At 53.3% G+C, this 27,541-nt stretch overlaps 1 protein-coding gene across 4 annotated transcripts in view; it reads left to right on the top strand.

The window, feature by feature from the left end:
• LOC142008082 (protein O-glucosyltransferase 3-like) overlaps positions 1-27,541 on the top strand; it is an 86,164-nt gene that overhangs the window by 2,878 nt on the left and 55,745 nt on the right. The window contains exons 2-3 of one of the 4 annotated variants that reach the window (XM_074984953.1): positions 11,461-11,618; positions 17,803-17,959. In XM_074984953.1, the coding sequence (XP_074841054.1) occupies positions 11,461-11,618; positions 17,803-17,959 (315 nt within the window). Of the gene's footprint in view, positions 1-11,460; positions 11,619-17,454; positions 17,586-17,802; positions 17,960-27,541 lie in introns of those variants that run through there. The other 3 variants (XM_074984962.1, XM_074984971.1, XM_074984982.1) reach the window with 3 other exon arrangements.

Genomic DNA, 27,541 nt, shown 5'->3' with positions numbered 1-27,541 from the left:
AGTCACTATAGAAAGCAGGAAGCCAGCAAAGACTCACATGGACCTAGCTGCCTCCTTCAAATGAGAGTGAGTGTGGGTTGGGGGAGGAGGAGGAGGAGGAGGATGGGGTTAGGCTGGGGGCTGGGCATGCCTGGCTTTGTAGGAGAGTAGGGGAGAGTCTTGGGTGGGTGGCTTGCAGGGATTGGGCAGCCAGCCAGCCTGTGAAACTCGTGGGGCTCAGGCGGCTGGCCTTGGCAGAGCAGGGCTCGGGCAGCTGGCCCCAGCAGCGTGGGGCTCAGATGGTTCGGACTGGTGGGCAGGTGGGCAGCTGGCCCCAGCAGTGTGGGGCTTGGGTGGCTCAGGCTGGTGGGTGGGCAGCTGGCCCCACCAGCGTGGGACTTGGGTGGCTTGGGCTGGTGGGTGGGCAGCTGGGCTGAGCAGTGTGGGGCTCAGGCTGATGGGCAGGCGGGTGGGGTGGGTGGCTGGTCCCAGCAGCATGGGGCTTGAGCGGTCAGTGGGCAGGTGGATGGCTGGCCCCAGTAGCTGGCGGGCGAGTGGATGGCTGGCCCCAGCAGCATAGAGCTTGGGCAGGCAGCTCTGGCAGTGCAGGTCTCAGGCAGGCGGCTGGCACTGGCAGCTCTGGAGGCTGGCAAGGGGCTCAGGCAGCTGGCCAGCTGGGGCTGCACCAGGCAACCACAAGGGGCCAAGAAAAATTATTTGTGCTTATTTCTAATTTTAAATAACACTTTTATATCAAGCTTTTGTGTTTGTTTTAAATTACAAATTGAATTGTTTTGTTAAAGGGGGGGGGTTGGATGATGGTAAAGAAGAGGTGGGGGGCCTGCGGATTTCTCAGAAATCAGAACCGGGGCATGATGGTGAAAAGTTTGGGAACCACTGCCCTTGGTCTGGACCCCCTTTTTACCACTCTTCCCATTATTTAGCTGTGATCAAACTGGCTCGCAGGTGAGACTGAGGGAGCCCTAAATCAAAATAGCCCATAGTTCCCTAGATAGAGCACCCTCTTGTGAGCTGGAATTTGAACCTGTCTCTCTGCCACTGTGTGAAAGTTATACAGTGGAAACCACCATCACCACCTTCTGTGGCTGTGTGTGGAGCAAGGCACATGCTTAAGCCCTGTGTGCCTCAGCTGCCTGACTCTCCCCAGCAGGCACCTGTTTGAATTGCTGCGCAGAGCTAAACTTTTCCCTAGGCTGCTATCTCCCAGAGAGGGGTGGGGCTTAGCACACAGCATTCTGGGCAGCATCTCCCTTTGGTTACCCTTACCTGGCTTTTGAGTGTTTCACGCTGGGAGAGGAGGAAGAGAATTGAGCTCACCAGCTCCAGCACTTATGGGTGGGTGGGGAAGGAGGAGGGAAGAAGCAGAGGGGGATGGAAAAGGGAGGGAGCTGTGGGAATCAATCACTCTTGTTTTAAAAAGTGGCTTGCTTAAATATTAACTGTTTATGTTCAGGCATGGAAATAAGAGCAGCTGACATAGCCAAAGTAATGAATTCTTAGTAGTTTTCAGCAACATCTGTGCAGCTTTGCCATAAATGCCCCCCTCGGGTTATGAATGGAGAAAGCATGCAGCAAAGATGAATCCCTTTCATGTTGTTTTGTTAGCACTTGCTGCAATTGGACTCTGGGGAGCAATTGTTTGTTAAAGGAAAACAGTTGAGCTTGCTCGGTTTGACAGGCCATTTACTGAGCCCCCCCCACATGGTGCTACTGGATATTGTTTGAGTTGTGCTCCTTTGAGATGTTTTATCTCCAGGGTTTCACTGTAGTAGCCAGGAATAAAATGGTGTAGAGGGAATGCACCTTTCTCACACGTGTGCTGCACTCGCAGCAGATTGTGTCGCCCGGGGGTATTGAGCAGACTTGCACAGTGCACCTCAGGATTTAATTTGTTTTAACTTCTTTACATTTTTAAGGGCCTGATCTTCCAGCTTTTGCTCTCTTGTCAGCCTTCTTTACACTTCTCATTCTGGAATGATAATCAATAAACTAGGCAAATACAACTTAGATGGGGCTACTATAGGGTGGACACAAAACTGGCTGGACAACCGTACTCAGAGTAGTTATTAATGGTTCTCAATCCTGCTGGAAAGGTATAACAAGTGGGGTTCCGCAGGGGTCTGTATTGGGACCAGTTCTGTTCAATATCTTAATCAACGATTTAGATACTGGCATAGATGGTACGCTTATTAAGTTTGCAGATACTACCAAGCCAGGAGGGGTTGCAACTGCTTTGGAGGATAGGGTCAAAATTCAAAATGATCTGAACAAATTGGAGAAATGGTCTGAGGTAAACAGGATGAAGTTTAATAAAGACAAATGCAAAGTGCTCCACTTAGGAAGGAACAATCAGTTTCACATGTACAGAATGGGAAGCGACTGTCTAGGAAGGTGTATGGCAGAAAGAGATTTAGGGGTTATACTGGACCACAAGTTAATTGAGTCAACAGTGTGATGCTCTTGCAAAAAAAGCACACATGATTCTGGGATGCATTAACAGGTGTGTTGTGAACAAGACACAAGAAGTCATTCTTCTGCTCTACTCTGCACTGGTTAGGTCTCAGTTGGAGTACTGTGTCCAGTTCTGGGTGCTGCATTTCAAGAATGATGAGGAGAAATTGGAAAGGGTCCAGAAAAGAGCAACAAGAATGATCAGAGATCTAGAGAACATGACCTATGAGGAAAGGCTGAGAGAACTGGGCTTGTTTAGTTTGGGGAAAAAAGAAGATTAAGGGGGGACATGATAGCAGTTTTCAGGTATCTAAAAGGGTGTCATAAGGAAGAGGGAGAAAACTTGTTCTTCTTGGCCTCTGAGGATAGAACAAGAAGCAATGGGCTTAAACTGCAGCAAGGGAGGTTTAAGCTGGACATTAGGAAAAAGTTCCTAACTGTCAGGATGGTCAAACACTGGAATAAATTGCCTGGGGAGGTTGTGGAATCTCCATCTCTAGAGATATTTAAGAACAGGTAAGATAAATGTCTGTCAGGGATGGTCTAGACAGTACTTGGTCCTGCCATGAGGGCAGGGGACTGGACTCGATGACCTCTCAAGGTCCCTTCCAGTCCTAGCATTCTATGATTCTATGGAAGATTACCAGCATCGACAAATGAGGGAGCAGTGATCAGTTTGGCAGATGTTGACTAAACCCACTAAATTGACCTCCAAGGGATCAATTACAACAGCACTGATCCCCTGGTAAGAGTAGACAAGCCTTTAGGGCAGTTGTGTCCAATAGAAATAAAAGGATCGCCACAGATCACCCTTCCCGCCTCAAAATAAATGCACTCCCTTCCCCCAACTTCTGGTGACTTGCCAGAGTGGAGCTGCCAGCACACGCTTGTCCCACCAAGAGTGGAGGGTGCTCCATCTGTGTATCTCTTAGGAGCTGCGTTTCACCACACTGGTGTCCAGTTCACATATTGGACTCTGTGGCTTTAGGGAGTCTTGATTTAGAGCTTGATGCAGAGCATACTGAGATCTGTAAAGACACCATTGACTTTGGCAGCCTTTGAATCAGGCCCCTCTGGGTTTTGACCAAGCCTGAAAAATATTGCATGTGTATCTCCTGCCTTACATGGTTAGTCTCCAAGGAATTTAAAAATAAGAGTTGTGAACTATTTGTGCTGAATTTAATCACTCTTTATAATTTTGTGCTACTCTATGGTGAATGAACGAATGGAATTTACAAGACCTGGACCTGGAAAGGCAGCACTTTTTTCTTGCTGATGCAGGTGGTCCTTCCAGGACAGAAATGAAGTGTGTTGTCCAGGAATAGCACAGACATTTTTTTCTAAATAAAGGACTTCAGCTTGTAGAACTGACAATCTGGAACTTTTTACAAATTCTAGTTTTTAACAAAAGGGGAAAAAAACCACAATGACAAAAGGTGATTATAATGGAGTTTTCTTGACCATTTGTGCAACTGAAAATAATCTAGGATTTACTTTAAGCACTTTAATAGCTGAATAATTGTGCTTAACACATTTAAATGCTTAGGCTTAAAAACCACTGCTCATTTATTTCAGTCTTATACTTTAAACCAGGGGTGGGGCCTCTACCCCCCCCAACTTCTGTTTTCTTCCATTTTCAATATTGATAACATGTTAAATAGCATAGGGCCAAGATCTAATGCTTGCAGCAACCAACTGTAAACTAACATGCTCGCTTGATTATTCTCACCTTACAATTGCATTTTGAGATCTATCAGTTAGCCATTCTGTTCTATGTTAATTTTAGATCTCTCAAGTTTATTAATCAAAATGTTGTGGAGTACCAAGTCAAATGCCTGAGAGAAGCCTGTTACATCACTATTACTGTCATTTGGATCTTTTTTGATTACAATTTTTTTTTCTCCCAGATTTGGCTTGTAATTTCACATCATCTTGAATTAGTGGGAGAGCAAATCTTAAAAATATTTTTTAAAGGGGAGTGAATGAGTGTGTGTGTGTGTGCGCACAAAATGAACCTATTGATTCCATGAAGAATTGTCCCTCAAAACAAAGAAAAACATTTTGATTTTGGAAGATTATTGATTTTAAAGGAATTCAGGTGCTTTACATCAACCCTACCAAACACTTTTTGCTTTTTGCCACTAGGTGGCAATATATCAGAGAGATCTGCCTTTCTTGAATGTTTCCTCTTACAAATAAATACAAAAATTAAATTGATTTAATATACAATATGACAGATCAGAAGTTACATATATTGTTACATCTTATACAAACCAGATTAATAATCTGTACTTACTTTTTCTTAGAGTATGGGGATTCCTCATAGATGTTCTTTAGACAGCAGTGTCCAGTAGAAATTTAAGGATCGCCACAGCTGCCACCCCCCCAACTCAAAATAAATCCCCTCCTGCTCCCTCAGACCCAGGCACCCTCCTTCCCCCACCCCCAGCCAAACAGCTGGTGACTCACTGGAGATACGGGGCCACATGAGCTGGTCTGTGGCTGGAGCGGCAGCCCCTTGGGCTTCAGGAGGAGCTGCCACCATTGCTGCCGTGTGCTTGTCCCACCAAGTGATGGGGTGCTTTTGGGAGCAGGGGGATGGAACTCCACGTGTGTGGCTCTCAGCAGCTGCATCTCACCCCACCATGGTGTCCAGTTCACCACATGCGGTGAACGGCAAGCTTATTGGTCACCATGGTTTCAGAACTGCAGTGACACACATCTATGCTGGTTTCTGAGGCAGTTTGTGCTCCTTGTGACTGCATACTCCCTCCAGATACAGACAACTATAAATGCAGTATATTTACTGTTTCTCAGATATATTGAATCCCTTGTGTTAAGGCTATGCGAGTGAGGTAACGGAGGAGGCCCCTGGAAGCATCTTGTTCAGATGCTTCCAGCATTTGACATGGGAGCAGATGTAATTTTTTTTTCCTGCTTCTGAGGAAATTCACCATCTCCATAGGGTAGACAATCCTCTCCAGCGTTTTCCAAAACCTAGACCTTTTGCCTTTGCATCAGATTGCACCACATATACAGTTGTTGAAGAAAACCTGGACATCTCGAAAAAGCTACTTATCCCTATCTTACCTTTCTTCAAATGCCATTAGCAGAACAGTGCACAACTCAGTACTATTTTCAGTAGGAACTGTGAATGTGCCCAGCATGTGCACTGAGTGTTTGCCAGCAGCAGTGTTTCCAGTGGTGACAGAAGTTGATAAATAATGGAATTGAGTCCTCTGCTCAGTGCACAAGCCCCCCTGAGTTGTGGGATTTGCCATGCATTCAGAGGAAATATTTTTATGAGAGATGTTGTTAAAACACTGACATGCTGTCACAGGGCTGCACACAGAGGCATCCAAAATAACACGTGACTGCAGCGTTGACATATCTCTGCCTGTCATTTAGGCACTTCTTGCTTTCTAACTACGGCTATGTCTGGGTTACAGGGTTTTGCTGACAAAACCCACAGAGCATCCAGATTGCAAAGCATGTTGACAGAAAGCAGTGCTTTTGTTGACAGCCATACCCAACTTGCCACTGGGAAGGACTTCACTGTTGATAAAACGCTGGCCTGGATGTTCCAGGGGGCCTTCTGTTGACAGAAAAGGCCTGCAAGATGCCACACAGGTGCCCTGGAAGACACCCTGTCCACAGCAAGCAGCACTCTATGGTTTCTGCCTCTGGCCATTCTTAAAGCTACAGAGGACCCAGGAAACCCTGTGGCAGGAAGCTGAGAGTGTGCGAGCGGCAGGAAGCTGAGAGTGTGCAGGCAGCAGAGCTACAGGCTGCTGTTAAAGTGCCCTCAAAAACACACTGGCTAGATAGCGTTTCCCCATGGCAGGCCACCAGGGAGCATGACACTTCCCTGGGCCCTCAAGGGAGCACCTAAGGGGTCCCAGGATCCACCCCAGGCTCCAAGAGGTGGGCCCCCTCCTGGAGTGGGGCTGAGATTCAGGCCCTTTTGAACTTGGGGGCGGGCGAGGAGGAAGCTCTCTAGGTCCCCAAAGCCAGGTGTCAGAACACTGAAATATACAGTAGGATGGCCACTGACCTAGCTGAACAGGGCCACACCCTGGAGCAGGTCCAGGTGAAGGTGAAGTAACTGAGGTCGGGCTACGTCTGGGCCTGAGACACTGCCCAATGCTCTGGGGCAAGACTAGCAACCTGAACGTACTATTGGGAGCTCAACAGCAACCTGGGGGGAGGGACAAATCGCCCCCATGCCCGAGTATTGACACAGTACTTGAGGTCTCCCAGCACAGCAGGAGCCTCCACAGGAGGAGGAGGCATCCCAACCCTAACCCATGTTGGAGCTGGACTTGGAGGCCAGCAGCCTTGTGTTGGTCCTGGACCTAGTCCCTAGCAACCATGCCACCTCTGAGGCACCATTGGTGCTGGGCAAGGGCCCCTCCAGTGAGTATCCTGCACGTCACCCACCCCCCACTTTGCCATCAGGCCAAGCCTGCAGTTGGAGGGGCTGTTGGAGGATGTACAAGCACTTCCAGAGGGACCATAATGTGTCCTGTGGGCCATGCAGGGGATGATGGAGTGCTGGCTCAGGGTCAACATTGAGTGGTGGTCGCAGGCCTTGGACCAGCTTATGTTCCCACTTTGATGCCATCACTGGCATCTGGTGGGATATGATAGCCCAGCTCCCAGTGGCTACCCCCACCAGCAATGGACATGGCCACCACCCCACCGCTGCAGTTCCCCCTGGCTCCATCTGCCCACCCTGACTCCACTGCAGCCTCTCCCCACCTGTACCTCCCCCTGAACCCACAGTGGGAGGGGATTCCGAGGCTGATGCCACTGGGGGTCCTGTACCCCCTTTGGATAGCAGAGACCCCCCATCCCAAGCCCCCACTTCCAAGTTCTGAGCCCACCCCCATGTCCTGTCCCAAGCCTCCCCCAGTGTAAATAGTTATGCATGTCACTTTCCTATAAATTGATTTGGATGGCATTGTGTTTGTACATGATTTTTGTTTTGAGTAAAGCCCGCTTATTTGTTCATCTCACCCACATTTGTGGTTATTGTGGAGGGATTGGTGAGGGGTCGTGGTGGGGATGGGATAGGGCTGTGGGTGCAAGGCCCACGCTGGGGTTGCGCCAGGGAGAGTTATGGGGGGCCATGGGAGAAGCTCTCCCTCAGGGCCCCATGGATCTGCAGCCCATCCTGATGGGTCTGGCAGACGGTGGATGTGCCCAGCTGCTCACAAGCATACCCCTTGCAGCTGGCATTCACCTCCAGACCCCAGGAGCAGGGAGGGAGGCTTCTCTCTTCCCTTCTACAGTGTTGTGCAGAGCACAACATGCCACCACAATTTGGTGGATGTTGTGCTGTCCCACATCCAGGTGGGTGAGCAGGCACCTGAAGTATGCCTCGAAGAGGCCAGAGGCGCACTCAGCCTGCATTTTGGCCAGGCTGAGGTGTGCATTGGGTCCAGCTGTCCGGTGTAGGGTTTCATCAGCAAGGGCATGAGGGGATGGGCCACATCCTCCATGATGCAGAGTGGCATTTGAAAGTCCCTGACTGCCAGCTCGCTGTGGAGGACAAATGTGCTCTCCTTTGGAACAAGTCAGAGTTGCGGAGGATGTGGGTGTCGTGTGCTTGGCCCACCCACCCAACACAAATGTCCGTGAATTGTCCACCTTGCGATTTATGTACTTGGACATGCTACGCTCTGGGGCATGGATTGGGATGTAGGTCCCATCAATGGCCCCAGTGCATTTCTGGAACACCAGAGTGATGAATCTGGCGACAAACTTGTCAAGGTCTCCCGAACAGATGACCCTCCGCAGCAGAATTTCATTGATGGCTGTCACACCCTGCAGAGGGAATGACTGAACACACACATCGGGGGTTGAGGAAGGGAGTACTGAGGCCCTGGGGAATCCATAGTGCCTTCCCATTCCCCCACCAACCCTCTCCATGCAGGCACCCACGAGGAGGGTCCCAGCAGTGGACTTCTCCACACTGAACTGGTTGCCCACCAAGCAGTAGCTGTCGAGGGGTGGTGAGCTTCTAGAAGGCAATTGTGACCCACTTCTCCATGGGGATGGTGGGCTGAAGTTGTGTGTCCTGTCTCTGGAGGGTGGTGGTGAGCCAGGCACAGAGCTCCAGGAAGGTGGCCTTCCCCATTCTAAAGTTCTGGAGCCACTGCTGGTCATCCCACTGCCCCATGACCAGCCAGTCCCACTAGTCTAAACTGGTGTGGTACCTCTAGAGCCACCTGCTCAATGAGGCGGGGGGGTGGGATGGGTGCAGATGTGAATGATCTGCAGCCATGGTGACATCCTCTCAGGTGGTCTTGGGCTTGCTTTCTGTGGCTGTCAGGAAGTTCAGCAGCTGCTGCAGCATCTTGATATGGGGCCACTGCAAGCTCGGGGGTAGCTCCGGCAGCATGGCTCCTAGGGGCCAGTTGTGTTGCCCACCAAGACATAAATCCCTGCAGTAGCTGTGCTGTCCTTCTAGGAGGCAGACATGCCCACAGTAGAGGCAGGGAACTGGTGTTTGGGGGAGTACCTTTAAGGGCACATCTCACTGGGGCTCCTGGAAAGAACCAATGACCTGTGAATCTGTCTGACGTGGTTCCAGGTGGGTGTTTTGCCAATGGAGTGGCCAGACAGTCCAGCTGGTCTCTGTCGACAGAGCGGATCACTCTTTTGATCTGCCTTGCCGTTTGGCTGCTATCTGTCAACAGAAGTTTTGTTGCAAGATACCTTCTGACACAAACTTCTGCTGAGAAATCCCTGTAATCTAGACGTAGCCTATGTGACAGTAGTTTTTCAGTCCAGGCACAAAGTAACGGGGTTGGCCACATGTTCAGCCCCACGGTAGCCAGAGTTAGCTCTGCAGCACCCTGCCTTTGTTTTCCCTTTTCAGGTATCTCTACTAGAAACTTCTTCCTGGCCAGCAATACCCTCCCTAGGAACCTGGAGTTATTAGCATAAAGAATTCAAATTATTCTCAAAAATCCCAAAATACAGTCCATGAGCACAGCACATATTCTACTCTGTCTCAGGGCTCTTCAGTCCCAGCTTGCTTTTCAGTCAAGCAGCCATTCCCGCCCCTTCTACCTGGAGTCTTTCTCTACTCTTCCCAGCACATATTCCTCAGTCTTAGGCTATGTCTGCATGGGCACAAATCTTCGAAATAGCCATTCTAATGGCCATTTAGAAGACTACTAATGAGGCACTGAATTGAATATTCAGCGCCTCATTAGCATTAGGACACCTCCAGTTGCGGCGCTTTTGAACGCCTGCAGCTCCGCGTGGCTACATGGGGGTCCTTTTCAAAAGGACCCCGCACCTTTCAAAATCCCCTTATTCTGTTCAGCTAAGTGGAATAAGGGTTTTTGAAATGTGCCGGGTCATTTCGAAACGGACCCTCGTGTAACTGCACTGAGCTGCAGGTGTCCAAAAGTGCCGCTTTCGAAGTGCTGTGGCTGGAGGCGTCCTAATGCTAATGAGGCACTGAATATTCAGTTCAGCGCCTCATTAGTAATCTTCGAAATGGCCATTAGCTGGGCTATTTTGAAGATTTCTGCCCGGGTAGACACACCCTTACTGTCTTAAGTCTTTTCACCTTCAAGAGTGGGCCCAATGCTTTTCCAGTGCTTTCTATGCTCTCTTTGAGAGGTCAGCAATCAAATCCCTCTCTTCTTCCAGCCTACAGCCTTCTTCAGCTTTTTGGTTCTGGTTTCCAGGCCCAAATTCATCCCCTGGTTAGTGTCTCCCATGGGAGCCTCTTGCTTACAACCTCTCTTTGTAGGTACCTCCGGCTCACATAGATGAAACTTGTCATCCATTTGGCTCGTCAGAGCTGTTAACGTTGTACAGATGGTCTGGAGCAGTGGATTCTGAAAGGGCCCAGTCCACCCTGCATCTTGCATCATTCAGGCTTTTTTGCATCTACATGCTATTTTTTAGGTTCCAGTAAATTTGAGTAAAAATAACAGCTGCTGTTCGTTTCTTTTTCAATTTGGTATGCTTGTCCAAGCCACATTTGTATAGTTTAATCCTTGCTGAAATCTGTAAGTTTGAGGGTGATTATATACAACATTGAACACAGGCAAATTGCAATGCAGTAAGGAAAATCAAGAGTAATAATCTTGTTTAACAGACAGTGCATAGCTACACAGTCTGCATTTAGTAATTATTATTTTGTGTATATATTACACACCCAGATTTCCAGATAGGATCCCATGCTGCTGAGTCCTCGCCCCAATTACGGTACAGTTAGGACAAGAATAATTTTACTTCTTTTGTCCTGTACAGAAATGTGAAGCTGAAAAATCTCAAAAATGGCTAATTACAATATATATTATTTAGGTTACTGATTTGCTAGATCCTTAATCTTAGCTTTAATGATTTGTAAGATGTAAATTTTTATGCTCCAGGTCGTCAAGGTAGAAGACAAACATATAGGCTGTTTCCTGAAGTCATACGTCGGTACATGCTTAACTACCTTGCTGATCTGGGCTTTCAGCTTTCACTGAAATAAAAGGAAATTTTTCCAGACTTTGAGGGATCATATCCTAGTTTTATTTTGTTTGCTCTTAAAATAATTAGTAAAGAAGCTCAATTTCTATAAGTAAAATCAAAGACTTTCCTTGAGGGGAAAACAAAATTGCTATAGGTTGAACCTCTCTAATTCAGAACTCTGTAATCCGGCATGATTTTAGTTAGTTAGATGACTGCTTGTGGGCTTAGCCAATTTTCCTGTGGTCCCGTAAAGATTATTACAGCCACCAGTCCTAGCTCTCAGTGTTTGGTGCTATTTACATGTAATTTACCCCAACTGTCTTCTAAGAACCCAATAAGCAGTGGAAATGTTGGTAATGTGCTAGACAACATTGACCTTCCATGGTCCGGCAAATTCTCTTGTCCAGCACCAGTCGGGTCCTGAGGGTACAGGATGAGAGAGATTCAACCTTTACTGATGAACTATAATAGAAGGTAAATGTCTAAATCAGTTGGAAAAAATGGCATTTTGTTCTCTTGTAGTAAACTTCAGAAGAAAAAGCAGGATATAGCCACACGACAAGGGGTGACAGGAGAATGGTTTGAGGAAATACAGAGAAAAAAATTTCAGAATGACGTTGACGTCAATAGCATGTTAAAACGACCACTTGCACATTGGCTAAGAAAGACATCAAAAAAAGGTGAGTTATAGCGAGTTTTTCAAATCCCTATCTTATGTGGTGATGACCAAGGCCATGCAGCAATCATTTCAAAGTTCAATAAGAGAAAAGTTTCTGAAATTGTGTTCGACATCATCTCACATAAGAGCTTTGCAGGTTAAAAACAGGTTAGACAAACACCTGTCAGGGAGGGTAGGCAGTTCTTAGTCCTGCCAGTCCTATCATCCTATGAAAATGGCACAATTGCAAAAGGAATTGCATTCCTCTGACATGGGTTGTGTTAAAAGCACAACTCTGCAACAGATTACGAAGCTCTTAGTATTTCTTACCCTAGAGCTACAACTGTTGGAAAGATTATAAACTAATAGATACAGTAGGTAGTATCTGATGAAATACTGAGTGTTAGCTTCATGTAGACTGTAGTACTTCCATAGAAATAACAATCCAAGGTAACTACAGTTAGTCCCCGACTTATGAATGGGTTACATTCCAAACGCTTGGTTGTAACTTGATTTGGTTGTAATTCAGAAATACCCTTATGCTGTAATCCCTCGCGTACCTTGAATTTCGCATAAGTTGGGGAGGACTTGGGTCAGGACCCTGGACGGGGGAAGCGGGTTAAACCTGAGGTGGTTTAGGACAGCAGGGGTGGTAGGAGAATGCAGTTGAGCTGGGGCTTGCAGGGGGTTGGACCCGGGAAGCAGAGGGTTGGGGCGGGGGGTGAGCCTGACCAGGGGCCGTGAGGTGATGAGTAGGGGGGTTGGAACCAGAGTCCCATGTGCCAGGGAGTCTGAACTGGGGCTGTGGAGGATTAGGGGGGGTTGAACGGGGTGAACCAGGGCGAGGGGCTTAGCTGCGGTGGGTACAGCCTCATGTGCCTGCAGTGGCTGACAGCCCAGTGTGTGCTGCGGGGGGGGGTCAGCTGGGGACAGGGGAGTTGAGGCAGGTGGAGGGGGGATTGAACGGGGATGACCTGGGGTGGGTTGAGCTGGCAGGGGGGATAGAGCCCCTGTGCACGACGGCAGCAGCTGACAGCCAGAGCCCCAAGCACGGGGTGGGGTGAACTGGGGCTGTGGGAGGGAGGGAGGGGTTGAGCTGAGCTGGGAGGGTTGAACAGGGGGTGCACTGGGGCAGGGTGGGTTGAGTGGAAGGAGGTTAGAGCCCCGCTGGGGGCTGGGCGCCAGAGCCCCAGGCACGGGTTGAGGTCGGAGCCCCATGCGTGGGGGGTGAGCTGTGGCTGTAGGGGGTTTGAGCCAGGCTGGCGAGGGGTTGAACAGGGGTGCATCGAGGCAGGGTGCTTGAGCGGGGGGGCAGGTTAGAGCCTCGTGTGTTTGGGTCTGGGTCCTTGGGGGTCGAAGCCCCGGTATGCAGGGGGGTTGGGGCACAGCAATTGAAGCTGGGTCTGCGGGGGTTGGAGGGGAGTCCCAGGCATGCGACTGGAGCCCCCTGCTGGTGGAGGTGAGCTGGAGGTTTGTCATACGTACGAATGTTCATAAGTTGGGGCCCGCCTGTATAATTGCAGTCAAATGTAGCTTTTCTAAAGGAGATGATTGAAATGGAGGTAACTTTAGATAAATGAGGCTTCAGAGAAGCAAAGGACAATTTCAGTTAATCAAGTTTTGGATGAAAAAGGTTTGAATGTATTTGAACAGAAGCTCGACTGACTACACAGGGCTAAAATGTGTGCAAGTGTCAAATTACCAAGGTGGGAGATAGAACTCTGGACGGTCTTCTTCCAGTCATCCTGTTGCCCATCAGAGCCCAACATGGTCAATATCCCTTTCAGACGTGCCATTCTGTAGTGCCTTTCCCATCCTCCCTCCATGTGGTTCTCATAATTACAGTAAACACTCGATTTAACGGACAAATGGGGGAGTGTGGTGTCCACTCTCCCTGAAAGTCCATTAAATGTGAGGGTTTACTACCCACCAACTCCCACCAGACTCCCCTAGCTCCCCTCCCCCACAAAAAAACCCTGCCACTCGCCAGAGCCACAACCACTGGAGGAGCCATTGAACCACGCCACATGTGGCTGGAGAGGCCACCGCCAGAGACACCATATGCTCCTCCCACTGGGTTGGGGCATGTATGAGAGTGCCAGTCTGCCTATGTACATGCCCAACCCTTGGCTGTGGTAGCAGGAAGTCTCTTAACTTTTTTTTGAGGTGGGGGATGATTTTGCAAACCCCAGCAGCCTTCGGGAACAACGGGGATGGGGACATCCATTGTTCCTAAAGTCTGCTAACTTGAGATCTGTAAAATGGAGGGTTTGCTGTCTATATACATATATATTTTTTTCTATTGACATTTGTCTGGTATAATTTTTTCATGTGCTACCTACCCCTTGCCACAAACATATATCCCCATACTCTTTGCACAAGACATGGGGGCAGTAGCACAGGAAGCAGAACTACATTTCTACAGAAGGGCTGATTACCAAAAATGTCACCAACAGGCCACAAGGAGGCTCATGTAACTCTTCTGATAGCACAGTTATGTCACCAAAAGGAGCGAAGATCTTGTGCCAGAAGTCTGCCTGTCAGTGAGATACAAGTGATACAGTTCAGCAAAAATAACATCCTGGGATGGGCACCTTTCATTTCAATGAGAGACCAGCCCTAGAATATTGTCCTTGCCTCACACAGTTTTGCATCTGCTGTTTCTGTTTAGCTGTGTATCTATTTCTAAAATGCATGTCCACCAACATGCTTCAATACACACATTCTTGCTCACTCTCTCATTTCTTTGCAGCTGTTTTCTCTCTCACACCTGGTTATCAAACTGGGGAGGGCTTTTTTTTTTTTATTCAGAGGGTGTGCAGCTCCCCCTGCGTTTGTGAAAATTGGCATATGAATATGGAGATAGATATACCTGTGTCAAAGAGCTGGAAGGGACCTGCAGAGGTCATCGAGTTCAGTCCCCTGCACTCACAGCAGGACCTACACAATCCCTGACAGTTTTTTTTTTGTTTTTTAAATCTATATACCCTAGACACCTAAATGGCCCCCTCACGGATTGAGCTCACAACCCAGGGTTTAGCAAGCCAATGCTCAGACCACTGAGCTATCCCTCCACTATGCATAACTTAAAGGTGCCTTATACAAAACAAGTCATGTAATGTCAATGTTACAGTTACTATTGACTGACGAAAACAAGAAGTCGTCCTGTGGCACCTTGTGGACTAACAGATAATTTGGAGCATAAGCTTTCATGGGCGGAGACCCGCTTCGTCAGATGACTGACTCTGTATCCTATTTTTGTGCATGTATCATTCTTGCATGTGAAGTGAGGAGTATGAAGTGTGGATCTGTTTATTATTCTAAGGCTACATCTACATTAGCCCCAAACTTCGAAATGGCCATGTAAATGGCCATTTCGAAGTTAACTAATGAAGTGCTGAAATGCATATTCAGCGCTTCATTAGCATGCGGGCGGCTGTGGCGCTTCGAAATTGACGCGGCTCATCCCAACAGGGCTCCTTTTCAAAAGGACCCCGCCTCCTTTGAAGTCCCCTTATTCTCATCTGCTCATGGGAATAAGGGGACTTTGAAGTAGGCGGGGTCCTTTCAAAAAGGAGCCCCATTGAGACAAGCCGCGTCAATTTCGAAGCGCCGCAGCCGCCCGCATGCTAATGAAGCGCTGAATATGCATTTCAGCGCTTCATTAGTTAACTTCGAAATGGCCATTTGCATGCCCATTTCGAAGTTTGGGGCTAGTGTAGACACGGCCTAAATGTGCTAATTATGGCCATTACTGATGCTCCAGAAACATAATGAAGCAGTAGTCAAACCAACAGTCTGTGAATAGTTGTTTGTTTGTATTAAACTCAAACTGTCCTAGAAAGACATGTGACCGTGCCTCCTGGCACTGGGATCCATCTTGAACCTGGTATAGTTTCTATGGGGATGGGGAGTGCTGAACAAAAGGTGCCCACACTGGGGGAAAGTCTGTTTAAGTAATGGGAAGCAATCAGTGCTTTGTCTTCAGCTGGCCTTTGAAGCTGCTTGGCCCACCTTAAAAAGCTACAAGAACTCTGAAAAAGCTATAGAACTGGGCCAGAGTAAAGAGAAGCTTTTTATCCGAGATAAGAATAGCTGTTCGTAGTGGCATTTTTTGTTAATTTTAATTCAGTAACTTTGATCTGACTGTTCTCACTTGCAACCTCTTAATCCTACTTTTTGTACTAAATAAAAACACTGTTTTGTTATCCAGTCTAGTGTGCCCACGAAAGCTTATGCTCCGAAATACCTGTTAGTCTATAAGGTGCTACAAGACTTCTTGTTGTAGTGTAAATAATGTTTACCTGGAAAATAATCACTAGGCATATCTCTTTCTTGATCAACAGGCCTGACCTTTTTTGAGTTCTCTGTGTAAAACTTTTACACAGATTAAGACTGATTTATCTGGAGGTTTGGCCCTTTTGGGTGTTGATCTCAGGAGTGCTGAGCTCTCCTGGAGCTGACCTCATTCAGTGTTTGTGTTGCTCTGCGGAAGGGATGTGGTGGGTAATCCCAGCTCTGAGTCTTGGCTGGGGGAGACAAGAAATTCTGGCATAGCAGGATGAGGGGTGGGGAGCCCTAGAGGGCAGGAAGGTGGCTGTAAGTGGCTTGACCAGCATACTGGAGGATGACCCCCAAGGGGATTTCTGTGGTACAACCTGTCACACCTGTTATCTGGTATGGCTATGGTCTGAAGTGGGTCTGTCCCAGGAAAGCTCACCTAATTATTTTGCTCATCTTTAAAGTGCTACTTGACTGCTTTTTGTTTTGATACTGTTATCTAAATGTTGTGCTTCCCTGGTCCCACTGGGGCACCACTTAGCAGCAGACGCTGCAGTCTCTCTCCTTGCTCTGTGAACCGGACTTTCATTTACACCCATTTTCAACTGCTTTTGCCAAGAGGACAGGGATCGTGGTTCCTGTGGAAACAGGACCATGTTTTCCCAAAGAAAATAAACTGACACCTTTTTTGTGATATTTGCAAACAAACTGGGAAAATACATAAAATAGAACTCTTTAGATATTAACCATAGCATTTAACCATCAAGAACGGTCTGGTGAATCCATTGTAAACTTAGGTACAGTAAGTGGTTTTTATAACATTTAGGCATCTCATAAATTACTTATGTAAGTAATGATTCTGTCTGTATGGTGTTTATAGCATACTCAGGACGCTGGTATCTGAGTGCCTTACACCTTTGAAAAGCCAACCTGTTATGAAGCTTTGGTCAAAATTTTTCAAAAACAACTAGTACCTTCAGGTGCCCAGATGAAGACCTATTAACTGTAGGCTTGACTTTCACAGGGCAGGCGATCAGCGGTGTCTAACAATCAGGCTAATTTCTTATGTGGGGCTCCCAGCATGGATACACACCCAAGATCCCTGTGTATTTTTTCGCATTCTCCAGTTAGACACCAAAAGCCAGCAGTCACTTTGCTCTGTCAAAAGAAATCAGTTAGTTAAACCCGTGAACCCCAAGTGGGGCACAGGTCATCCACAAGGCTCCTCTACCTGGTTCTATCTTGGGCAATGGCTTCCATCTGGCCCCATGAATATCCCAGTTCTTGTGCTTCCATGACTGTAGATCTCCATGTTATTCGGGGTCTTCCCTTGCTGCGTTGCCCTCAAATGGAATCCTCAGGGGAATGTCGAACAATGCTGGATGGGGGTTTCCTCAAAGTATGTCCCAGCCATCCCCACTTTTCTCCTTTTTATTTGGATCCCCACTGGCTCTTGGCCTGTTCATGTCCACAGATGTTCATTCGTGACTTTATCTTACCCTCTTATTTGTAATTTATACCTCAGGCATCTATTCAAAAACGTCTGCAGTTTGTGTGTTGAGGACTTTGTGGTGTGCCATTCACAAGCATACAGCAGGACGGACTTTACATTTGATTTGAAGATTCTCAGCTTTGTTTTGACAGAGATGTTGTGTGATCTCAATACAAGTCTCAAGTTTCTAATCAACTTTATGAAGAAAATGTCTATGTAAGGAACATAACTTACAAACTTACTGTGTCAATAAAGAATCACAAAAGGGAACAAATCCCTGCTTTGTTCACTTTCAAGTTCATCATTAATTACAGCTTATGGCCTGCCTTGTATTCAGACATGCAAAGATGTAGCTTATTTTTGTATGTTTTAAATAATCAGATTTAACAAGGACTGGATACAAATCAAATAACTAACTTTTCACTATTTGTAGATCTTGAAGAGTTTAAAATGTCATCTCCCCGAAATTCACAAGCACAAAAGAATGTCTCATCTTCCATTCTGGGATTCAGAAGGCCTTTTGCGTCACTCTTCTCCTTCAAAAAATCAAGGAAGCACAGTTTAAAGTGCCAGACTCAGCAGCAGCCACGGTGAGCTGTACACAATGCGTTCATTCTACTGCTTAATAGTTGTTGGGGGAAAAAAAAAAAAAGAGAGAATTACTTATTTCGTGCCTTGTATATAAAATTTTGTGCACAGCTCCATTTAAATTAGATGATTCTCCAGCCTACTGCTTTTCACACGTCCCATAGAAGCATGATCCTATTCGGTTATGTAATACAAAGTTATCAGTTAAATGTTAGAGTAAAGATGAAGTAGAAAGTGAAGTCCAAATTCCCATCCTCAGGTAATCCCAGAGCTACTGAGAGCACATACTAGGGAGAGGTAAGTCTCTGCTCTGTAGCCTTGGCTGAGAGCCAGCTGGCCTTTAGCTCATGTGGTAGAGCACAGGGGTTTTAGCCCCTGTAGTTGCAGGTTCAATCCTTCCTGCCAAGGACCCGGGTCCATTGGCATAATGCTTCGATGAAGTGTCAGGCGTCGCATGAAAGGTGCATGGTTATTGCAATCTATGGGCTATTGCTGTGGCTCTAACTCCTTATGGCCCCTTTCTCCATAGGGCCTGGATAATTCAGGTAGTTTGTTTATTTGTATTGAGGCAGTGCTTGGAATTCCTAGTCATAGATGGGGTGCCCAGAGTGCGAGGTACTTTTTCAAATATACAGCCAAAAGGTGAATCCTGCTGTGAACAGTGTACAAACTTTGCTTGTAACCTTTTCTGGTGCAGGACTGTTTTTCCTCCTTGTTCAGCCTAACAAAGCAGGGTTCTGATCTTGGATGCTAGATGCTCTAACAATACTAGTAATAAATAGCATGAGTGTAAGAGTCCTGGGACGCCCAGCCCTTGGCCTAGGGCGGGCGGCAACCAAAAGAGGGTTATAACACCGGCCCAGCCCTCAGTTCGGGGGCGGGGCAGCAGTTCACAGTTGTAACACAATCCCAGCCCAGCCCTCAGTTTGGGGCAGGGCAACAGCACAAGGGTTTGAGCACAGGCCCAGCCCTCAGTTTGGGGTGGGGCAACAGCACAAGGGTTTGAGCACAGGCCCAGCGCAGGCTGGCCCTGTCAAGGAGGGGGTAGGGGGTTGCAGCCCCTTCCACTCCACTGCGACCCAGCCTGGGGCCCTGGGGGTCGCTCACACACGACCACGGCAGTGGGGATCCAGGCCGCAACACACTGCCATGGGTTCGGGAGCGTCGTTCCCCGGGCCACTTCCTACCTCTACCTCCACTGGGGGAAGGTCCCAGTCCATCTGGTCAGGGGGGTCCCGCGGGGTCGGTCTCCTCCAAATCGTCCACCTTCGGGGGCTCCAGCCAGTTGCTCATGTCGATGTCATTGGGATAGTCTGGCGGTGGTAGCACGGTGGGCCCGAGGCGATCCTGGGCCTGGGGACTGCAGGGGTCCACTGGGACTCTGGGGCAGGCCGCTCCTCGGTCCTCATGGTCGCTCACCCTCGCCAGTCTGGCTGCATCCAGGGCTTCCTCTAAGGCGGGGGGTCTCTGCCGGCGTGAGGGTCCTGGCAGGTCTGGGAAGTCTGGGTAGTCCCCCTGGGGCATCTGGATCCGTGGTTGTTCGGGGCCGCTGGGGGCTTGCTCCTCCGGCCCAGCCGGGCAGCGACAAACCCTCTGCCCCTGGCACTGGGGAGCTCACGCAGGTGCCTGCTCCCTGCCTGGAGGCCCAGGCTTTAATGGGTCCTGAGCCCTGCCCTTGGCCCTTCTAGCCCTAGGCCCTGCCCTCTGAGTGGCGGGCCACTGGTGTTCTGGCTCCAGGCCCGCCCACCAGGGCCTCTGCGCAGCCTCCTCGGCCTCTGAGTCAGCAGGAAGCCGGCTGCTGGCGCTCCTGCAGGGCTGCTGCTGCCGTGGGACCCCCCTCCCACGGCTGGAAAGCGAGCAACTGGGGGCCGGCCGGCCTTGGCTGCCTTCCCCGCCCCCCCGTTCTGGGGTCAGCCTCCCTCCTGCCTCAGGCAGGCAGGCTCTATCTTTCTCCCCCCCTCTCCTCCACTTCTCCAGCTAGTTCTTTTAGGAACTGCTGAGTGGGTGGAGGGTGGGGGCCTCTTGCCCCCTGCCCTACAGCAGGGCCCCCCCCTTTTTCCATCTTTTGGGGGAGAAACTGCTGGCCCCCCATTTGGGCCCACCTTCCATCTAGCAGCTGCTGCATCCTCACCACCTGGAGAAGGTAGGGGGCTCTCTCAAAGCGGCGGTTGGGTTCCCTCCACACAGCCTCCTGTGGAGTGGCTTGGGGAGGGGTGAGTTTGGGCAGGGCCCCTCTCCACCGGGGCTCCGGGGGGTGGGCTGCATAGCCAGGGGTGGGGTGTTAGGCTGTGGCCCCTGCCCCACCCCTGCAGCCACCCCCTCTCCTACCGCCCCCCCCCACACCCAGCTGCCGCTGGGGCCCCCTCCACCTGGGCCCCTCCAATCAGCTGCCCCTTCCCTCTCCCCCTGTCATCTCGAGGCTCTGCAGCAGCTGCTACGGGCCCACCCCTCAGGCGCACGTGGGCACACCCCTCCCCCCATTAACCCCCCTCTCCCCCCTAAGTTGGCTGTGCCTCCTCCTTTGCCCCCCCACGTGCCCACGCCCCTTCCCCCCCCTTTTGTTTACTTAAGCGCCTGAGCCCCCCACACCCACCCACCCACACAAACTTTGATTCCCTCCACATCCCAGTGCAGAAACAGGAGCCATCTTACCATCTTGTGCTGGGAGTTGTGGCCTTTTTTTGTGTCTCCCTTTCCCTGACCTCACTCCCCTTGCCCTGCCCTTCCCCCATCTGACTGGGTCCTCAGCCCGGCCAGTGGGGGAGGGGCAGCCACGCCTCACTCCTTCCTTCCCTTCCACTCTCCTCCCCCTCCCCCGCTCTTTCTTAAAGGCCCCCACCCCCAATAAACTTTTTCCCTCTTAGACCCACCAATATGACCCCCACGCCCACTAGAGGGTCATCTGGTGACCCCTCCCTCTCTCTCCCCTCCACTGTCACCCCTCCTATCCCTGAAACGGCGGCCCACTCGTCCAGGGCTGCCCAGAACTCTACCACCATGTCGGCTGAGGGTGCGGGCGCAGGCTCCGGGGCTCCTACTGCCTCCGCCGCGGCGCCCCCTGGCGACCCAGCCCCAAACCCTCCCCCCCAAAAGGGCAGGAAGGGCCAGGGGAAAAGAAAGGGCAAGAGCCCCGCCCGGAAGGCCAAACCTCCCGTGGTGGGGACTCTCCCCCAGGCTGCCCAAACACCGAGTGCAGCCTCCCCTTCTTCCCTTCCCCCTGCTCCCTCCACCGCTCCTGGGGGCCCCGACCTCTCGGCCCCCAGGTTGTATGCCCAGGCGGCGGCCGCCGCCCCGCACCCTACTCCTTCCACCTCTGCTGGGACTACCATCCCCAACGGTCGCGGCCCCTTCCCCGCGCTCACCAGGAGGCACGGAGTCCGCTGCCTCCTGGTGGCTGCCTCGCCTCACGTGGAGACCTACGTGCGGGCGTTGGCACGGGTGGTGGGGGCCGCGGCCGTGGTGGCGGCCTCCCGGATGTTCGGGAAGATCGTCTTCTTCCTGGCTTCGGAGGCCGCCGCCCAGGAGGCGGTGGAGAGGGGCCTGGCGGTTGGGGGCATGCACGTGCCCCTGGAGCCGCTGGAAGACCTGGGCGTGCAGGTGGTTTTTTCATCTGTTCCACCCTTCCTTCCCAACTCTGCCCTTCTGCCATTCCTCACCGCCCTGGGCCGGCCTTTGACGGTCCTGAGTCCCCTCCCCCTAGGCTGTAAAGACCCCGCCCTACGGCACGTGCTCTCCTTCCGCCGGCAGGCCCGGGTCCAACTGCCGCCGCCGGCAGCACAGGGCGGGGTGGTCCAGGAGGGGACTACACTGGTGCCCTATCAAGGGGCCCAGTACCGGGTCTTCTATACCCTGGGGGAGGCCCGGTGCTTTATGTGCCGGGCGGCAGGGCACGTCCGGAGGGATTGCCCCCTGGCCCGGCACAAAGGGGAGCCCGGGACCTCCTCCGACCCGGGGGGCGTCAGCCACGAGATCGGCGGCGCCCCGACCGCGACAGGCCCTGGGACCGACCCTCCTCCTCTCATCCCGGACGGATCCATCACCGCTTGGGCGTCGGAGGATGCCCGGCCGCATGGTGCCGGGCAAGAAGAAGCAGGCGCTGGCGCCCGAGCGGGCACAAGAGCCGGGCCTGCGGAGGAGAGGGAGGAGGGGCCGGTGGCAGGACCAGAAGAGGGCCTGTCCCGGGGCGGGTCGTCCCTCCCCCTTGCCGCCCCGCCCCCCTCTTACCTCCCTTCCTCCTCGTCGGCCCTGTCCCCTGGCCTCTCCTCCTCTACTGCCCAGCCCGCCTCCTCGGAGGGCTGGGTGCTGGTGGGGGGGAAATGAAAGAAAAAGAGTGTGCGCACCCGGCACCCCACCCTGTCGGAGGACGGGGTGGAGGCGCTGCGCAAAGCACTAAAAAGAGCTGCCAGCCCAGACCCACCTGCCGAACCCCCGGCTACCGATCATCTGCCGGGGGCGACGGGGGCTGCCGTGGTGGCGGCTAAGAAAGGTAACATCCCCTCTGCCCCGGAGCCAGAGCCTGAGGAGGCTGAGAAGGATTTTTGTGCACCCGTGCCCTCCCCCGACACCCCTCCGGCCGCCACCCAGACTGCTGCTGCGGAGCATCCGGAGGAGGTGAGCCCTGGCCTCGCCCTCCTCTCGCAGGAGGTTGAGGCCCTAGGCCTCACCCCGGTGGCCCTGGACGTGGACAGCCTCCTACTGGAGGCCTGTGGGCCGTCCATCCACTCACCCCCACCCCCTCCACTCTCCCCCTCCCCATCTACCAGCGACCCCTCAATTACCACCTCCCTCTGCCTTGGGACGTCCCATGAGGCGACCCCCCCTTAATTAGGGATGACCTCCCCACGGGAGTTGGCCAGCCCCTGGGCGCCCTGGGGGAAGCAGAGTTTCCCATGTCCCCCGCCTTCGGCCCCGAAACAAAAGACCCCGACACCCACCCCCTCGACCAGTTGGCACCTCCTGCCGAGCATGTCGGCACCTCGCCCCTACCCCCCTCCCCCGCCCCACCATCCGAGGAAGCCCCTCCTCCCGAGACACCTTCTGTCCATATCCCCGCCCCTGCTCCCATCTTAGCCCCATCACCTGCCATCATCCCCGTACCTTCTCCCAGCCAACGCCCCGCCCCAGAACTTGCAATCCTACCCCCTCCAGACCCTCCTCTCCTTCCACTCCCTCCTTTTCCTCCTCCCCCTCCCCACTACCCCCTCTCCCTCCCCCTCATGAACCTTCCCTTCCCCTGATGAGTCTCATCCCCCCTGCCCTCACCCCCACCCCTCCTCCTCCTACCCCTCCCCTTGATCCCTGCCCACTCATACCTGCCCCCGAGACCGTAATCCCTCGGGAGGCCCCCCCTACATCGCCCTCTCCCAGCACTTCAGGGGCTGCTCTCCCTCTGCCGCCCTCATCCCCCCCAAAACCAGACCCCAGTCCCCACCCCAATCTTTTCTGTGGCCGTGGGGCCCAAAGGAACACAAGGCCGATGGGTACTGGAGACCTCGAGGCCTCGGCACCCCATGCGCTGGTGAGAGAGATGCGCCGGTTCTTGGAGGACATTCGTGGCTCCAAGAACAAGGTTGCTCTCGCCCTCCAGCGCTGGGGGGGACTTTCATACCATCTTGGAATCCGTGAGGGCCCTTCTCAAGGAGGGCAAGGGGACCGGGAGGAGGGACGCCACAGCTTACCAACGGGCCCGCAGCTTCCGTGACGCCCTCGTCACCTTCGGGGTTGGTCATGGTTTGCTGCGTGGCCCCACGGGAACCGTCGGTACTCCCTCTGGCGAGGATCCTCCCCAGCCCTCCAAATGGCGCCGATCATCTTTGCCACTCTAAATGCCAGGGGCTGCGGGTCGGGTCTCCGTAGGTGCCAAGTGCTCTCCTTCCTGCGGGAGGGCGGGTACTCGGTCACCTTCCTACAGGAGACCTACACTACCCCAGCCGCCGAAGCTAAGTGGCGGCTGGAGTGGGGAGATGGGGTCCACTTTAGTCACCTCTCGGCCCACCGGGCCGGGGTGGTGACCCTGTTCTCTCCAGACCTGCAGCCCGAGGTGCTGGGGAGCGTCGAGGTTGTGCCCGGCCACCTGCTGTATCTCTGGGTGCGGGTGGAGGGGCTGCCTCTCCATCTCGTCAATGTCTATGCCCCGACACTCGGCCCGGAGAGAACACACTTCTTCCGGCAGGCGGCAGCCTTCCTCAACACCATCGATCCTCGCGAGTGCCTGGTCCTCGGCGGGGATTTCAACTGCACCCTCGAGGAGCGGGACCGCACAGGGACCGAGCATTGCCAGGCCGCTGCGGGCGTCCTCAGGGAGCTTCTCATCCATCGCTCCCTGGTGGACGTCTGGCGCAGCCACCACCCGGACGAGGACGCTGGTTTTACCTACGTCCGAGTGGTGGGCCATAAATCTGTACACTCCCAGTTGGACCGCATTTACATCTCGCGGCACCATCTCTCCCGGGCCCACGCCTCCAGCGTGCGGCTGGCCCCCTTCTTGGACCACCACCTGGTGGCCGTGAAGGCTTCCCTCTCGCTGGGGAAGCGGGGGTCAGCCTACTGGCACTTCAATAACAGCCTGCTGGAGGACGTGGGCTTCGTGGCGTCCTTCCGGGAGTTCTGGCTGGCCTGGCGCGAGCAACGGCGTGCTTTTCCCTCGGCACGGCGGTGGTGGGATCTGGGAAAGGTGCGCGCGCGGCTCTTCTGCTGTGACTATACTCGGGGGGCCAGCCGGCGGCGGGACGCGCTGATAGGGCAGCTGGAACGGGAGGTTCTTGAGCTGGAGAGGCGTTTAGCCGCCAGCCCCAGAGATCCATCCCTCTGCGGCACGTACCAGGAGAAGAGGGACGAGCTCAGGGCCCTCGACGCCCTCCGGGCACAGGGGGCCTTGGTGAGGTCGCGAATCCAACTCCTCCGGGAGATGGACCGCGGCTCCCGCTTCTTCTACGCCCTGGAGAAAAAGAGGGGTGCCAAAAAACACATCCTCTGCCTCCTTGCGGAGGATGGCACCCCTCTTACGGATCCGGTGGAGATGCGCGAGAGGGCTCGCGCCTTCTACGCCACCCTTTTCTCCCCGGATCCGACCGACACTGACGCCTGCAGGGTGCTCTGGGACCAACTGCCGTCAGTCAGCACGGGCGACCGGGACCGGCTAGAGCTCCCTCTCACTCTGGCCGAGCTCTCGGAAGCCCTCCGCCTCATGCCCACCAACAAATCCCCGGGCATGGACGGGCTGACCGTGGAGTTTTACCGCGTGTTTTGGGACGTCCTCGGCCCAGACCTGCTCAGTGTCTGGGCTGAGGCCTTGCAAAGCGGGGTCCTCCCCCTGTCATGCAGGCGTGCCGTCCTCACCCTGCTGCCCAAGAAGGGGGACCCCCGCGACCTCAGGAACTGGCGTCCCATCTCGCTCCTCAGCGTGGACTACAAGATCATTGCTAAAGCCATCTCCCGTCGCTTGGGGTCCGTGCTGCAGGACGTGGTCCACTCCGACCAGACCTACACCGTCCCGGGCCGCACCATCCTCCATAATCTGTCCTTGGTCCGGGATCTCCTAGAGCTTGGGTGTAGGGACGGCCTGTCGTTCGCCCTCCTGTCCTTGGATCAGGAGAAGGCATTCGACAGGGTGGACCACGGGTATCTTCTGGGCACCCTGCAGGCCTTCGGCTTCGGACCCCGCTTCGTTGGGTTTCTCCGGGTGCTGTACGCTGCCTCGGAGTGCATGGTCAAGCTCAACTGGACCCTGACCGCTCCGGTCAGCTTCGGACGGGGAGTACGACAAGGCTGCCCGCTCTCAGGACAGCTGTACGCTCTGGCCATCGAGCCCTTCCTCTGTCTCCTTCGTCGAAGGTTGACGGGGTTGGTGCTTCCAGAGGCAGGGCTGCGGCTAGTCCTGTCGGCGTACGCCGACGACGTGCTCCTCGTGGTTCAGGACCCGGGAGACCTGGCGCGTCTGGAGGCTTGCCAAGCTATCTACTCGGCAGCCTCCTCTGCCCAGGTCAACTGGGTCAAGAGCTCTGGCCTGGTGGTCGGGACTGGATGGCAGACGAGCCGCCTCCCGCCCGTGCTTCAGGCCATCCGGTGGAGCGCGGGTCCGCTGCTCTATCTAGGCGTCTTTCTATCCGCCACGCATCCCTCTCCACCGGAAAACTGGCAGGGTTTAGAGGGCAGGGTCGCTGAGCGGTTGTGGAGGTGGGCAGGGCTGCTCCAGTGTCTCTCCCTACGGGGGAGAGCACTGGTGCTGAACCAACTAGTCCTGTCCATGCTCTGGTACCGCCTCAGCACCCTGGTCCCACCCCCAAAGTTCCTGGACCAGCTCCAGAAGTTAATCCTGGAGTTTTTCTGGCCAGGACTGCACTGGGTCTCTGCAGGGGTAATCCACCTCCCCCCGGAGGAGGGAGGACAGGGCCTGACTTGCATGTGCACTCGGGTCCATGTCTTCCGCCTCCGGGCCCTGCAGGGACTCCTCAACACCAACACCAACAGTGCAGATAGTCCGGCATGGAGTACGCTGGCGCACGCTTTCCTCCGCCGTTACCGAGGGCTCCGATACGACCGGCAGCTCTTTTATTTATCCTGGAGAGACCGTCCGCGAGGCCTCTCGGAGCTGCTGGCCTTCTACCAGGACCTCCTCCGCACTTGGCGGCTGCTTGCAGCCTCCAGGTCCTTAGGGGCCACCACGGGGGAAGACCTCCTCACGGAGCCCCTGCTACACAACCCCCACCTTCGTGTGCAGGCGGCGGAGTCTCCCGAGGTGCGCCGGAGGTTGGTCCTAGCTGGAATCACCAGGGTCGGAGACCTCCTGGACTACGACCAGGGAGACTGGATGGAGGCCCCGGCGCTCGCCCAGCGCATGGGGCTCTCCAGCCTACGCTCCCCCCGTCGCATACTCGAGGAGGTGAAGGCCGCCCTGCCACCCACTGCTCACGTCTACCTCGGCCGGGTCCTGCGAGAGGGTGCACCCCGCCCCCCTCTCACTCCTGGCCCTCCGGACCTCTCCGTGGGCCCCCGGCTTCGCGATCCTGCCCGCCCCCCTCCCCTCCACCACCTCAGCCGGCTGCATACCTTGCAGCCGGTCCCCTTCCGAACCGCGCCTAGACATCTTCTGTACGCGCTCGTGCTTCACACGCTCCACTTCCCCACCCTCGTGTCCCACCCCGACCACAAGTGGTGGGACCTCTTGCCGCCATCGGAGGGTGGGGAGCCCCAGTGGGCCAGCCTCTATTCCACCCTGGTCCCACGGCCCGCCGGGGACATCAGCTGGAGAATCCTCCATGGAGCGGTGAGCATGGGCATGTACCTGGCGCGGTTCACCCCCATCCCAGACACCTGCACCTTCTGCGGCTTGAGGAAGAACCTGGCGCACATCTACGTTGAGTGCGCCAGGCTGCAGCCCCTCTTCCGGCTCCTCCAGAACCTCCTCTTGAGGTTCTGGCTGCACTTTTCCCCGCACCTCCTTATCTTGTCACACCCCATCCGCGGCCCCACAAAGTCGCGGGACCTCCTCGTCTGCCTCCTCCTGGCCATGGCCAAAATGGCCATCTATAAAACCAGGGAGAGGGGGCTGGCAGAGGGGGCGACCTGCGACTGTGGGGCCTACC

This window comes from Carettochelys insculpta, chromosome 1, assembly GCF_033958435.1.
Source record: "Carettochelys insculpta isolate YL-2023 chromosome 1, ASM3395843v1, whole genome shotgun sequence".
Lineage (NCBI taxonomy): Eukaryota > Metazoa > Chordata > Testudines > Carettochelyidae > Carettochelys > Carettochelys insculpta.
This window is presented reverse-complemented; position numbering and strand designations above follow the sequence as displayed.